The 14616-nt window shown below is 49.9% G+C and overlaps 2 protein-coding genes across 5 annotated transcripts in view; both read right to left on the reverse strand.

Moving 5' to 3' along the window:
- The window catches only part of SIRT7 (sirtuin 7), an 8350-nt gene extending 6840 nt beyond the window's left edge, over nt 1-1510 (reverse strand). Inside the window, exons 1-2 of one of the 2 annotated variants that reach the window (XM_034789856.1) lie at nt 1108-1510; nt 860-997 (exon numbers count right to left, since the gene is read on the reverse strand). In XM_034789856.1, coding sequence (XP_034645747.1) covers nt 860-997; nt 1108-1203 — 234 coding nt within the window. In that variant the 5' untranslated portion in view covers nt 1204-1510. The other variant, XM_034789857.1, reaches the window with a different exon arrangement.
- A 3637-nt stretch (nt 1511-5147) lies between these two features.
- MAFG (MAF bZIP transcription factor G) lies at nt 5148-13710 on the reverse strand. Of its 3 annotated transcripts, none has more exons than XR_004648175.1 (3): nt 13399-13631; nt 12188-13307; nt 5148-5176 (listed from the first exon to the last, which is right to left on the reverse strand). XR_004648175.1 is itself a non-coding variant. In XM_034790039.1 (3 exons), the coding sequence occupies exons 2-3, from the start codon at nt 13432-13434 to the stop codon at nt 12855-12857; spliced, it is 489 nt and encodes a 162-aa protein (XP_034645930.1). In that variant the 5' UTR covers nt 13435-13460; nt 13649-13710; the 3' UTR covers nt 8189-12854. The 3 variants fall into 3 exon arrangements, 2 of the variants coding, with proteins under 2 accessions (XP_034645930.1, XP_034645929.1); XM_034790039.1 differs by lacking the exon at nt 5148-5176 and adding an exon at nt 13649-13710 and having other exon boundaries at nt 8189-13307; nt 13399-13460; XM_034790038.1 differs by lacking the exon at nt 5148-5176 and having other exon boundaries at nt 8189-13307.
- Nucleotides 13711-14616: the final 906 nt, after the last annotated feature.

Below are 14616 nucleotides of genomic sequence, written 5' to 3' on the forward strand. Positions count from 1 at the left end.
AAGAGAACAGGAGTACTTGTAGCACCTTAGAGACTAACAAATTTATTAGAGCATAAGCTTTCGTGGGCTACAGCCCACTTCTTCAGATGCATATGATCCGAAGAAGTGGGTTGTAGCCCACGAAAGCTTATGCTCTAATAAATTTGTTAGTCTCTAAGGTGCCACAAGTACTCCTGTTCTTTTTGCAGATACAGACTAACATGGCTGCTACTCTGAAACGTCCTAGACAGTGACACCCTTACATGTCCTTTCCCAAAAGGACAATTCTCCACTGAATTTGATCCATTTTCTGACAGTTTCCCTGTCAGGCTAATTCTGTAGATTACAGAAACTATCCTCCATTTTTTTTTACTGCCACTCATCATTATGCTATTGGAGCTCATGCAACAAGAATTAGGTAAGCAACATGGAAGTCCTTACCAGAGTCTGTCTCTTCTCCCTTTTCTAGTTAGAGGAAGCTCTGTTTGCTGTTGACTTTATTCTTTTAATGGAAAAAATATTTGTTGCAAGTGTCTAGTTATGGTGGAAACCTTTACCAAAGGTTAGACCTGAGACTCACTAGTCTAGTCTGGAATTTCATTCCATACCTGACTCCTCTCAACTGAGAATTTTCCAGCTCTCACATGCTTTGCTCTAGGTCGTGTGATCCTCATGGTCCCAGAGACGTGCAGGGTCCTGATCCTTAGCAGCTCTGAAGATTTAGGACTATGCCTTTGAAGTGGCAGGGCAAGTGGACAGGGATCCAAGGGAGGGCGGAGGTCTGGTGTGTTCACGTGGCTTAGCGGTTCATTGGATAACAATGATTATAGCGGGGTCCGCACGAGGGGCATTCAACGTCCCAGCACGGGTGAGCACCCACCTCCTCCTGCCTCCTGCGCAGCCCTTCGCGCTTCTTGCGCCGCCGCTCCAGCTCCCGCACGATATCCTCACACTCGCCCAGGAGCAGGCTCTCCTCAGGGCTCCGCTCCCCCACCGGCTTCTTCAGGATCCGGGACACCTGGCAGCGGAGAGCAAAGACACGGTCACCCGCCGCGCCCGCCCGAGGGGGACCGCACTGCGGCGGCGGAGTCCCCCGAGGGACCCGGGGCAAAAGGGAGGGGGCGGTACCTGTCTGCGCCGGTCCCGCTGCTCCTCCTGCTGCAGAATCTCGGCTCGTGCTGCCGCTTTCCGCTCCGTCCGGCTCAGGCTCCCGCCAGCCGCCATGACAGCCACAGGATGCCGGCCGCTTCCGGGTACCGAGCCAAGCGTAGACAGACCTTGTACTTCCGCTTCCGGCAACAGAGTCGCGGGGGGGAAAGGATGATATTCACTTCCGGGACAGAGCGGCTATTTCCGGGTAAAGAGTAGTTTGGGTTACAGGCCAGAGCCCCCGCCTCTCACGTGCCTTTGCCCCGCCAGCAGCAAAGCCCAGGGGGCGGAGCGATGCGCCAATGGCGCCTGCGCAGTGACGCGCTTGGGCTCAGCGCCGGCCACGGAGCGGGCGGGGCCCTTCGCCGGGCCGGGCCTCCAAACAACACGGGACAGCCGGCGCGCGCCCGCGCCCCCCCCTCAGCCCAGCGCGCGCCCCCGCCCCCCCGCCTGACCTCCCCTGAGCCCAGCGCGCGCCCCCGCCCCCCTCAGCCCAGGGCGCCTCCCCTCTCCCCTCAGAACTGGGGCGCTGGGTGGTCCCGCGCTGGAGGCGGGAGCCCGGCCAGGCCCTAGACCCTCCCTCAGCCGGGCTGGGCCCCTCCCGCCTGTGGCCAGGAGCCCGTGCTCAGCCTAGAGCCCTGCCCGGCTCCAGGAGAGGCCCGGATACAGCGGTGGGGGTCGGGGGGTCCGTTCAGCGGCTACCCCCCCCCCGGGCGCCTGCAGGAGATAGACGCGTGGGGGGAGGTGGGGGGAGGCTAGGTGGTAACCTGACACGCTGGCCCGCTCCAGCCGCAGTAGCTCACCCCTCTAGTGGCCTAGCGAGAGTAGGGTGACCAGACAGCCCCCTATTTCGGGGTGTGCCCTGCGTCGCACCCGCTCTTTGGTCAGGATGCAAATTGTCCCGATATCCAACGGCAGCGGTTTTTGCTCCACTAGCAGAGACTGACTCGCCGCTTCCCTCCACCCCTTTTACTCCTCCGGCAGGCACCCCCTCTCCCCCAAGTGTCCCAAGATTTGCTTTCCCTCATCTGGTCACACTAAGTGAGAGCTTAAGTTTCCCCTGTAAGAGGTCACCATTAGCTAGCACCCGAAGGTGTAGATGGCAAGAGCTAGGGCTTAGCTGTAAAGAGGAGAGGAGAGAAGTTGATAAAGTACAGGTAAGAACTGAAGAGAAACCAACAAAAGAGTCCCATTCACTTGCATCACATGAAGGCAGACAACTAAATAGGGACAAGTTTTAGAAGCGCTTGTATAGAAATGCAAGAAGGGGGGAGGGATAGCTCAGTGGTTTAAGCGTTGCCCTGCTAAACCCAGGGTTGTGAGTTCAATCCTTGAGGGGGCCACTTAGGGATCTGAGGCAAAATCAGGACTTGGTCCTGCTAGTGAAGGCAGGGGGCTGGACTCAATGACCTTTCAAGGTCCCTTCCAGTTCTAGGAGATAAATAGATTAATGGAGATATCTTAGTATTTAGGCTTCTTAAATAAAAATAAGATGGATGAACTCAAGTGCCTAGTATTAAATGAGGATATGGATATAATAGGCACCATAGAAAATTAGTGGAATGATAATCAATGGAACACTGAAGAGTCAAATATGGTAAAAATCTTAAATTAATGAAATAGTACTGTAAAATCTCTACCAATGGAAGTTGTGCTTGAAAAAGAAAGGCATAGCAGTAGGCATATATTACCACCTGACCAAGAGGGTGATGGGGGTTGTGAAATGCTCAGAGAGATTAGAGAGCTACAAAAACAGAAAACCCAACAATAGTGGGAGATTGCAACTATCCCCATATGAATTGGTACCCGTCCCCCTCAGGATGGGATGCAAAGACGATAAAAATTTCTAGACACCGTTGACTGCTTCTTGGAGCAGTTTGTCCTGGAACGCACAAGGGGAAGAGGTAATTCTTGATTTAGTCCTAAGGATCTACTCCAAGATGTGAATGTAGCTGAACCACTTGGTAACAGCAACCATAACATAATTAAATATAACATCTTCGTAGGAAGGAAAATACCAAAAAAACCCATCATAGTACCATTTAAGTTCAAAAAGAGGAACTATACAAAAACAAGGCAGCTAGTTACGAATGGTCATGAGAGTGAAATGCCTGCAAATTGCATGGAATTTTTAAAAACACCATAATAGAGGCTCAAACAAAATGTATACCCAAAATTAACAAAAACAACCAAAAAAAAAAGTCACCATGGCTAAACAGCGTAAAACAGGCAGGTAGAGTTCAAAAAGACATTTTAAGCATTGGAAGTCAAATCCTGCTGAAGAAAATAGAAAGGAGCATAACCTCTGGCAAGTCAAGTGTAAAAATATAATAAGGCAGGCCAAAAAAGAATTTGAAGAGCAACTAGCAAAAGACACAAAAACTAACCAGCAACATTTTTTTAAGTATATGGGAAGCAGGAAGCTTGCCAAACAGTCGCTGGGGCCACCAGATGACTGAGGTGCTAAAGGAGCACCCAAGGAAGACAAGGCCATTGCAGAGAAACAACATGAATTCTTTGCATCAGTCTCCACTGCAGAGGATGTGAGGGAGATTCCCACACCGTAGCCATTCTTTATAGGTGACAAATCTGAGGAACTGTCCCAGATTGAGGCGTCAATAACAGAAGTTTGGAACACACTGAACAGTAATAAGTCACCAGGACCAGATGGTATCACCCAAATACGAAATTGCAGAACTACTGTGGTATATAACCTATCGCTTAAATCAGCCTCTGTACCAGATGACTGGAGGATAACTAAAGTAATGCCAATTCTTTAAAAAGCCTCCAGAGGCAATCCTGGCAATTACAGGACGGAAAACCTAATCTCAAAGAGCAGAATGATCGGACAGAGGAACACGATACAATTGGGAAGAGTCAATATAGCTTTTGTAAAGGGAAATCATGCCTCACTAATCTATCAGAATTCTTTGAGGGGGTCAACCAACCTATGAACAAGGGTGATCCAGTGGATATAGTGTATTTGGACTTTCAGAAACCCTTGACAAGGCCCCTCACCAAAGGCTCTTAAGCAAACTAGGCAGTCGTGGGATAAGAGGGAAGGTCCTGTCAGGGATCACTACCTGGTTAAAAGATAAGAAACAGGGTAGAATAAATAGTCAGTTTTCATAGGGGAGAGAGGTAAACGATGTCCCCCCCAAAATCTGTACTGGAACCAGTTCTGTTCACCATAATCATAAATATGGAAAGGTGTAAACACTGAGGGGGCAAAGTTTGCAGATACAAAATTCCACAAGATAGACAAGTCCAAAGCTATCTGTGAAGAGTTATAAAGGGGTCTCACTACACCGGGTAATTGGGCAACAAAATGCAGATTAAATTAATTGTTGATAAATGCAAAGTAATCCATATTGAAAAACGATCCCAATTATACATTCAAAATGGAGTCTAAATTAGAAAGATCTTGGCGTCATAGTCTGAAAACATCTGTTCAATATGCAGTGGTAGTCAAAAAAAGCCAACAGAATGTTAGGAACCATAAGGAAGAGGATAGATACGACAGAAAATACCATAATGCCACTATATAAATACATGGTACACCCACACCTTGAATACTGCATATAGTTCTGGTCACCGCATCTCAAAAAAAAAAAAAGATACATTAGAATTGGAAAAAGTATAGAGAAAGGCAAAAAAGGTGATTAGGGGTCTGGAACGGTTTCCATGAGAGGAGAGATTAAAAAACTGGTTCTGTTTAGCTTGGAAAAGAGATGACTATGGTGGGAATATGATAGAGGTCTCTCTCTCTCTCTCTGTACGTATATAAGGTTCATGAATAGTGTGGAGAAAGTAAGTGCTATTTATCCCTTCATATAAAACAAGAACCAGGGTCACCCAATGACATTAAATAGGCAGTAGATTTAAAACAAACAAAAGGAAGTATTTCTTCATACAACATACTGTCAACCTGTGGAACTCATTACCATGGGATGTTGTGAAGGCCAAAAGGATAAGGGTTCAAAAAATAATTAGATAAGTTAAATAAAAGATAAAATGTTTACACACACACACACACACACACACACCCCTCATAGAACTGGAAGGGACCCTGAAAGGTCATTGAGTCCAGCCCCCTGCCTTCGCTAGCAGGACCAAGTGCTGATTTTGTCCCAGCTTCCCTAACTGGCCCCCTCAAGGATTGAATTCACAACCCTGGGTTTAGCAGGCCACTGCTCAAACCACTGAGCTATCCCTCCCCCTGTTCATGGCAGGGATCCAGCCCCATGTTCTGACTGTCAGAAGCTAGGACTGTACTATAGTAGATGGATCACTTGATAAATTGCCCTCTTCTGTTTATTCCCTTTGAAGCATTTGGTACAAACCACTGTCATAAGACAAGATACTTGGCTAGGGATCATTGGTTTGATCCAGTGTGGCCATTCTTATGCCCTCCTTATGTTCTTATCCTGCCAAAGGCAACACAACGAGTTGCAGGCACATCATGGTGTAGTTGCAGCTTGGAAGAGGCCTTAGAGCCAAAGCCTGCCTTCTCTGTGAAGAGGCTCATGACTCTATGGGCTCTTTCTAAGTTGGGTAGAGTTTGCCCTGGTGTCTTTGGCCAGCTTGCCCTCGCCACACTGATGTGTGTCCACTACCCCCCCAGCCCCCAGAGGTATCACATCCCTGGGGCTCTCCAGTGTTCAAAATGAGAAGTGTGCAAGGGGATACTGTGAACCTCTGGGCTCTGATTCTTTGCACCTTGGAGCCTGTGCTGTAGGGTTTTCTCTCCCTTTACTGCCCCACTGCCAACCTCTAACTTTATTCTCTCCTCTTCCTCCTGCTGAGGGAGGGGATTTCAGCCAAGGCTGGTTTATGTGTTTTTCCATGGAGCCACGTCTCAGCATCAGGTCAATGGATCCCTCTCTACTCAGTGCTTGTGAAACACTTTAAAGAACGTCTCCACCTGGGGAAAGATATGGCTGGGTTCTCCCTCCTACCCCAAACTTAATTTCTAGTCTGGGGCAGCATCTCCTCCATAAAGAAGCCATTCCATCACCCAACAGTGTCCATGAAGTGAGATGTAAGTGCCCCTTGCACTCTAGTCCAAAGTATTGCACCTTTCTTGTGTCTTCTGTTCAACACATTGGAGTCTTGTCTACATGCAGTTTTTGTATTGCTTTACCTATATTGGTTTGAAACTCAGTTAAAGCTGTACAACCCTCTAATGTGGACACAGTTATACCAGCATAGCTTATTCCCATAAGTGGACAGAAACAAACAATATCACTATAAAGGAGAGATGAGGTATGTAAGGGAATATCTTATTGGTTGATGATTGTGCGTGACCTTGGTGGAAAGGACAAGCTGTTAAGTTCACAGAGCTCTTCTTCAGGTCTGGAGAAGGTAAACAGATCATCCAAGCTAAATACAACATGGGAGAAATTGTTAAGCATAAGTACTTCACACATGCTGTAGGAGACCACTTAATTTTAAGTGGACAACTAAGGGTTATCAGGCAGTAGGGTGTATTACAAATTGTTGTAGTGAGTCATCAAACCAGTGTCTCTGTTAAGGCCATGTTAGTGTCCAGCAGAGCTATGAATTTAAGTTCCCAGGCACTGATAAGGGACTTTTATATCAAGAACGGCATCCCCAGGAGGGGATTGTACAATGTAATTTCCTGTAAAGAAGTCACCACTTAACCAAACAGTGAAACTGGTAAAAAAGCTGCATAAACCAGGCCTGGGATGAAAATCAGTGTCTGCAAAATGGAAGAGTCTCTCAGTTCAGAAGAACCCCCGCAATGGAGCAACAGAAGAGCCTGAAACAAACCTTACCACAAAGCTGCCCGCCAAATCCCCAGGGAAGATGCTCTGGAATGGGTCTCTTTAAAAGAAGTTTATTGGTCATATACAAAATAAAGAAAGCCTCATATCAACAAACATACACTATATACAGAAATAAATTAACAACACCTCCAACGGGGCCGCAACAGCAAATCCCCGACAGTTATCAACAGATACCTATCTACAGATTGAAAAAGGACAATAATTTAGTAATAAATACTGATTATTAGCTGGACTTGGCTTTGTTATAGAAAAGCCTTGGACTGAACATTTTATTACACCCCTGTCAGAGATCTTGCCCCCATTTCTAGTCATTTTTTATATTTACAAATTAGATTCTGTTTAATAAAATATTTTTTTTTCCATTTTAGAGGCCGTTTAAAACGGAAAAGAAGCAAATACATGATTCAGAACTGAGCCTTGCAGGCCCGGTCCTCATGTTTGACACAAGCCAATATTGACACTGCAGGGCAGCATAGCCTGGCCGGCAGCCAAGGCGCCCTCGTCCTGTCACTTCGTGCCCAGGATGTTATTTCTCCAATAACATTCCAGTTTGGCCAAGGGTGTAATAAACTCCGGGCAGACTGCAGTGAGGTCACACTTCAGGCAGGGCTCAGCAGTTTGGTAGCTCCTTCTCCCCTTGGAATAGGGCAGGGACTCCACTCCCACTGCTCCACCATTGCACTCTGGGAATTCATGGCAGCACAGTACTGCCCTCCACTAGGGAGCGGTTCATATGGCTGCCCCAGAGAGGAACCGGGGCTGCAGAATCATTCACACAGGCTGTACTCAGAGCTATCATACACAAGCATCCAAAGCTCACTCATGCACTCAACCTGACTGCTCCTACTCCCAAAGGGAGCAAAGCCAGCTACTGAGCAGAGAGAGTATTGCCCCATCCAGGCTGCCCCTTAGCACCTGCCAGCCCCACAGCTGAAAGGGGCCCAGCACTACCTCCTCATATCTGAGTGGGGAGGGGAGTCAGTGTACTCACAGGTCCCCACCCTTCCCTTTACTATGGTGGGAGGCAGCAGCGTACCCTGGCAGGAAGGGAACCTTCCTCTGAGGTGAGAGCGTTAGTGTTTGTTCCTGACAGAAAAACCACAGCTTGAAGCACGGAGCTTCATTCAGGAACGCGCCTGCAAGCAAAAGGAGCAGTCCCCTCCCAGCGATGTCGTCCCTGTGGGCTGGTGAAAGGACAGGACAGAGCCCCCATCTAGCCATTACCCTCTGGCCACTAGGGGTGTGGCGGGGGGAGGAGGACTCTGCTCATAAAAGGTTGGAAGAGATATGCCACCCCCAGCTCTTCACAAATCCCCCTTCCCCCCCCACGCCCATTGCATTTCATACCAGAGACCCAGGGATGGTGGTGACCATCCAGGATCTCACACACACACCAGCCGACCCAAGGGGAGAGTGCTCTGCGTGCCCTTCCCCACCTGCATGAACCCGCACAGAGCAGTCCTAGCTCCTGCCTACACACTGCAGTCTGCCTCTTCCTCTCCCTAAAGGGAAATATCCATCATGTTGCCTAAGCCAAGAGATCACTTTACACAATTCACCACAACATACACAAGTCCCTGTGCATGCCCTGGGTGGGACAGCCACGCCTACACCCAGCCATGCGAGGGTGGATACACTTCACGGGTTCGCTTTGCAGCCAGGCCAGGAGCAAAAACCCCACCCGCTGCGTCAAAAAGGTACCAGAGAAAGAAAACACAACACCCTTCACAGCAGGAAACCAAATGAACAAGCACCTCGAAAACAAGAACTGTCACACTCTGAAACGCTATATATGAGAGAGAGAGAAAAATCAAGTGAGGGGTTGGGGGGCCTGACTCACACTGGGACAATCCATAAACACAAGAAGCTGACTGGTGCTGGGGTGAGTGGGGGAGTGCCCCCTTTAGCATAAATGGGGGATTCCCTGAACACAAGGGCAAGAAGGTATTCAGATTTTATACTTCACTAAAATCAAAGAACCAAAACCACTGACGTGGGGCACAGACCACAGGGAGCTGCCCGGAACCCCTTCAACACACCGGACACTGACATGGGGCAGAGCACAGACCATAGGGAGCTGCCCAGAGCCCCTCCAACACACCGGTCACTGACATGGGGCAGAGGCTCCAAGCACAGAGAAGGGAAGCAATTTGCCCAAGGTCACACCCAGAGCCAGTGGCGGAGCCAAGAGTGGAACCCAGGAGTCCTGGCCCCCAGCGCTGAGTTCATGACTCCACATCACACAACCACAGCTTTGCTGACTTTGCACCTAAATCCTCTATGTTGAGATGTGATGTTACTGAATATGCTCAGCCAATCAGAGAGCTGTTTGGGATAACAGACTAAAAAGCACAATAAACGAAAACATCAAGAAGTGGAAAAGACGGGGGAGGGATAGCTCAGTGGTTTGAGCATTGGCCTGCTAAACCCAGGGTTGTGAGTTCAATCCTTGAAGGAGCCACTTGGGGATCTGGGGCAAAATCAGTACTTGGTCCTGCTAGTGAAGGCAGGGGGCTGGACTCAATGACCTTTCAAGGTCCCTTCCAGCTCTAGGAGATAGGATATCTCCATTAGTTATAAAAAATTATATTCTGTCTGAGTCAGTGTCTGCTCTCTCCGTCCTCCAGCACTCATGGAACCCAGCCCTAAAGCATCCTCTCCTGGTAAAGGCATGGACCAGGACTCCTCTGAAGATGGATGATGGGGGAGATGTCAGTCAGGGAGGGAAGTTCCAGGCTGTTAGTAGGACGGTAAGGGATTGGCAGCCACTAACAGGGGTGTCTCTGGCCACGTGCATCTTCTCAGGAAGATGGTCACCACCTGCTCCTTCTGTTGCACAAAAGTTGATGGGGCCTCCTCAAACCAAACCCTCTTGGAGCAAGAGCACAGCACCCAGCTTGCTATATAAACACACCCCTGGCAACAGCGTCCCCTGCATCCCAGGCAGGGCAGACATGCTAGGCTGGCTCAGAACTGCCTTCTGCACTCAACTTCATGTGGGGTACCCAATTTCAAGCTGGTTCTAAGGGGAGTCTGGACTTGGTATTCTGGGCTCATTTCAGGGGTCTGCAGTTGAATAACACCCAGTGGTTGGCACCTTCTGAGCAATGGGAAGACAAAAGACCCAGAAGACTGGGGAGTTAAATCCCAAGGAGCCGCACTGCGCAGTCACTAGCCCTTCCGGAGAGTTACAGTCTCAGCAGGTTCCTGGAGGCTGAGACCAGAGATTGAAGACACCTACTTTTCATAATGGAGACTAGAGAAAGACCCATGGTTTGGCAGGGGGAACATGGGAAAGGTGGGAAGACCTCCCCAATCCTCTCCTCTGTCCAATGCAACTCACTGGGAAGTTCGACCCCAACAGCTTCCTCCTGGATCCCAGTTCAAAACAAAGCAGAAAAAACCCTCAATCTCCGGAGCAAGGGTGGGACTGAATGGAAAATCCTCCACAATGGACTATTGCTCTGCTCTGAGCCCGCACATTCCAACCTGTCCTTGGCCCTCCCTCTTCTCACTGAACACTGGGCTTTGGCAGGCATACCTGCTTCTCTGTAGAAAGCAAAAATCTCTGCCTATGAGCGGGGTGGGCATGAAATCTGTGCCCCACCAGATAAGGTCAGCAATACAAACAGGCTGCTAAGCTTGGTGCTGGGCTAGGCTGCAGCACCATGTACTCTGTCCCCTACACTCAGCCTGCATCCAGCAGCCCAGAGATCACCATATGGAGCTCAGTGTCCCCTGCCAGGCTGGTCTCTTCCCACTGTCCTGCCACCTGGGGGTAACAGCAATGAGCTTTAGCTTCCAGGGGAACAGTTTGTGGAAAGGGATCAAGACCTCAGATAGCATCTTAGCTCCGTCGCACAGCCTTGCAAACTACACGTCAGCCTAACATACACATCACACCTAGAAGAAGCTGCACCAGGAAGTCGGGAAGGTTGGGTGGAGAGGAAAGAAAGCAACTATGCCCTGGCTTCCCTTTCGGTACTATGCAGACACTCAACAGCAAGGGAGTCCATCACCAGGACTGATGCAACTTCCTGCCCTGCTCAAATGCACAATGAGGCTCATGGCCAGCATCTAATGAGCACTTAAAGTTCTTACCGCAGGATCTAAAAGGAAACCAAAGCCCAGAGCTATTTCCCATTAGTCTCCTCCTAAACATGACCTCTTGGAACAATCTCCATTGCTTCACTTCCCCTGCCCTCTTTCCTGCTTGAAGAGTAGGGGGAGCAGTCTTACAACAGTCTGCCATGTTCAGGTAACAGAGCTACCAAGAACAACCTGGTTAGCAACCACCTCCAGCAGCAGCTGTACCTCTGAGACAGGTGGCTGCCAGCTAGGGAAACAGGCTGTTGGACAATACAAAAGGACAGTGCAGAAGGAGAGGCTCCTGGAGATGTGGCACCATCTGTTCACACCCATCAAGTTGTTCTGACTTCAGTTTAGAAAGGTCAGGGTGGATTTTGGCCCTCACTGGTCGGGAAGCAACCTCGCCTACGTGCCAAGGACCCACTGCAGGCCTAGGACAGTGCCCCTGTCAATCCCTGGGAAAGCAAAGGCAGCGTGAAGACAGGACATCCAGACAGCAAAGGCAGCTATTGGCACCATCACATCACAGCGCCACACAAGAGCTCAGAGAGCATGGACAGCGCAACACAGTGGGAACACGAAGGAAGCCAGCGAGTTCAAGAATAAGTCACTTTTGGTACAATTGCAAAAAAGATATCAAACAGGACTTGCCTCTTTTTTGTCTTTTTCTAAATTTTATAAATAAAGTCTGATAACTCTTTATAAAAACTAACCTCGGAGCCACAGAGAGTTTGCAGGAGGTTCATGAGAAACTTTACAATTATTTTTCTTTATTTACTTTTCAGCTAGCAGAGACTGAGAATATTTCTCCATTTATATGGTCAAATATTCCCGCCTGCTCGGGTAAAAAAAGCCGACTATAAATATGCGCTCTCTTCTGTCTGATTTTAAACTTAGATAATTTAATAACTCTTAACATGAATGTTTCTCTCTTTAAATAAAAGGACTATTTAACCACAAACTGGTTGTGTAAACCATCACACTAGAGACACTTGATACCCTCAATAGATGGGAAAAAACTAGTGATTTTGGTCTTGTTCAGTGCAACATGTTAGGCACAAAACTGGCCTTCAGTCACTATGGTACCTCCTCCTCCTCCCATTGCTGGCCCCCACAGTGTCCCCATCATCTCCCACCCCTACAAACACACACACACACACCTCCAGAGCAGAGATACCAGGGAACTGCAGTTTCCTCCCTTCCATTACTGCATGTGTGTGGCTGGTGCAGTGAAAGTCACAAGGAAACCTGCCTTTGGGACACAGGCAGTGCGTCTAGAAGTTAACATAAACTCAGTTACACAAACTACCCCCACGGCAATCACTGATACCAAGCGAGACAGAAGCAGCAGATTTGGGCACCTGGCAAACAGGCACCGAGATATGCCACTTGGAAGTATAATGGAATAAATCCTTCGGAAGTGACTGAAACCAGGGATCCCGACTCCCTGCCACAGAGCCTCCTCTGCTCTCCCATCCCCAACCCACTGAGAAGTGTCATGGGCCTCAAGCACACACCTTCCTCCATGCTGTGCAGAATTTCTTTGGCTAGAACACCAAGGTCTTTCACAGTCTCTATCCCAAGGATGCCCCAGAGGGCTGTAGACCCATAGGTGGGAGGCTCTGTTTGCACAGGATGGGGGGGTGTCACCACTGATCATATCAATCTGAACAAGACAAAACACAAAACTGGAGTGATCAGCAGGCCAGTCCCGAGCAGAGAGGAGGGAGTCCTGACCCACTAGGAAAAGGGTTTGTGCTTTGGGGATTCCAGGTTAGCTTTGCGCCTAACTGCCCTGCACAGACAAGCCCAGGCAGCGTTGCTTTACTAAGACCGGGCGTCCGTTTTGGATTTCACTATCGTGATGACGCTGGTGGTGGCGACTTTGCCAGGGACGAGGGGCCCCATGCTAGAGGTAATAGGGCCCCGAGCTGGGGCCACAGGACTCCGGGCCACGGTTCTGGCGAAGTTCTGGAGCGCCTCATACTTGGAGCGGAGAGCATCAAGTTCCATTTTCATGCTGGCATTCTCAGAGGCCAGCTTCTCCACCTCTTGCTGCAGCTCTGCCTTCTGCTTCTCCAGTTCCTCCTTCTGGGTGACACGCTTGACACGACAGCTAGCCGCGTAGCCTCGGTTCTTCAGCGTGCGCCGACGCTGCTTCAGCTGGATGATCTCCTCCTTGGACAGGCCCCGCAGATGCTGGTTCAGCTCACGCACAGACATGGTCACCAGCTCCTCATCTGTCAAGCTGGTCCCATTCTCGCCCGGCTCCCGCTTCACCTGTGGGAAGAGGAACACACGCATTATTGCGATCGCCCGCATAGTGCCAGCTGCTTGTCACCCATGCTCCCAGGCCCCCCCTCCCCTTTACCTTTAAGGCTTTGTTTCCTTTGTTGGGGGTCGTCATAACACGAGAGCCTTGTCAGTCAGGATCTGAAAGAAAGGAGGAGAAGGTCAGAGGTTGGCCTGTGGGATCAACTCCCCAGGGGCAACCTAACCCTGCACAGCACCCAAGGGCTCCAAGAGGGGAGGCTGGGGCAAAGCCTGCTGCCAGTGCCAGTCTCTCCCACATGCTATGCTTAGCAAACACCTGTCTCCCAGTCTGAACCAGACAGACTCACAAGCAACTGATCCTGCCCCTCAGCAGAAGCTGCTGCTGCTCATCTCTCTCCTTCCTCACCCGAGCGCCTGTGAAGACTTAAGCCAAGTGCTGGCAGTGGCTGGGGAGGGAATGGGGGGGCGGGGGCAGAAGGAAGATTAGAAACACTGGGAGGAGTCAGAGTACAAGGAAGCCACATATTTAAAAATAGCCTGGCAGGCTGGGTCCAGAGCATGGCTGCGCCAAGCCGGTCATGCTGACTCAGCACATTGGCAACCTCTGAGCCTCTCTCAGCCACCCCCCTCCTCAGAACCCCCAAGCACAACCAACCAGGCGGAGTCATTTAAGTGTCCTCCCTCCATAGGGGGCCTGAAAACAGACACCCTTACCTGTGACCCTTTCAGGCTGGGGTTAAAATTCACACTGGGGGCCAGAGAGTCCAGAGGGACCCAAACTGGTGAAGACCAAGGAATGGTGAGTCCAGAAGTAGCTGTGCAGGGGGGAAGCCACTGGCTCTGCTAGAATCCCCTGCTTGGCAGCCCCAGGAAGCAGATAGTCACACTCTCCGCTCCCGCCATCTGACCTGCACCGTCCCTCTCACCCCACAGTCCAGGGGTGCACGTCTACTTAGCAAAGCTCCGCGGCCCACCCAGAAGTGTGAGAGGGTAGAGGGACTCTGCAGCACTGGAAAAGTATTCGCCCTGCCAGCCACCATAAAAGAATCCCATTGTGTTTGGACTGGTACCACACAAGCCCCACTTCATGCCTAAGTATTTCCTCAACCCCTAGCCTAGCTGGCTTCTGGCAACCCAGCCACTCTGCAGGGGCTGGGCACTTTCCACCTGACAAGCTCCTCCTCCTGTTAAAATGCCAGGCCAAAGGCCCACTGCCAGGGGTTGTCAATAGGTAGACTGTGGGCCAAAGCCGGACTGCTGGATGCTTTTGAATAGACTCTGAAATCTTATCATTATTGTTGGGGCTGTTTTTTTT

Source organism: Trachemys scripta, chromosome 14 (genome assembly GCF_013100865.1).
Source record: "Trachemys scripta elegans isolate TJP31775 chromosome 14, CAS_Tse_1.0, whole genome shotgun sequence".
NCBI classification, from domain to species: Eukaryota; Metazoa; Chordata; order Testudines; family Emydidae; genus Trachemys; species Trachemys scripta.

Excerpts from the sequence above, each read along its gene's own strand:
- MAFG (XM_034790039.1), bottom strand. The coding sequence starts at position 13,434 with ATGACGACCCCCAACAAAGGAAACAAAGCCTTAAAG. Across the intron at positions 13,308-13,398 it reads AAGGAAACAAAGCCTTAAAG|GTGAAGCGGGAGCCGGGCGA; the intron begins GTAAAGGGGAGG and ends CTCTTCCCACAG.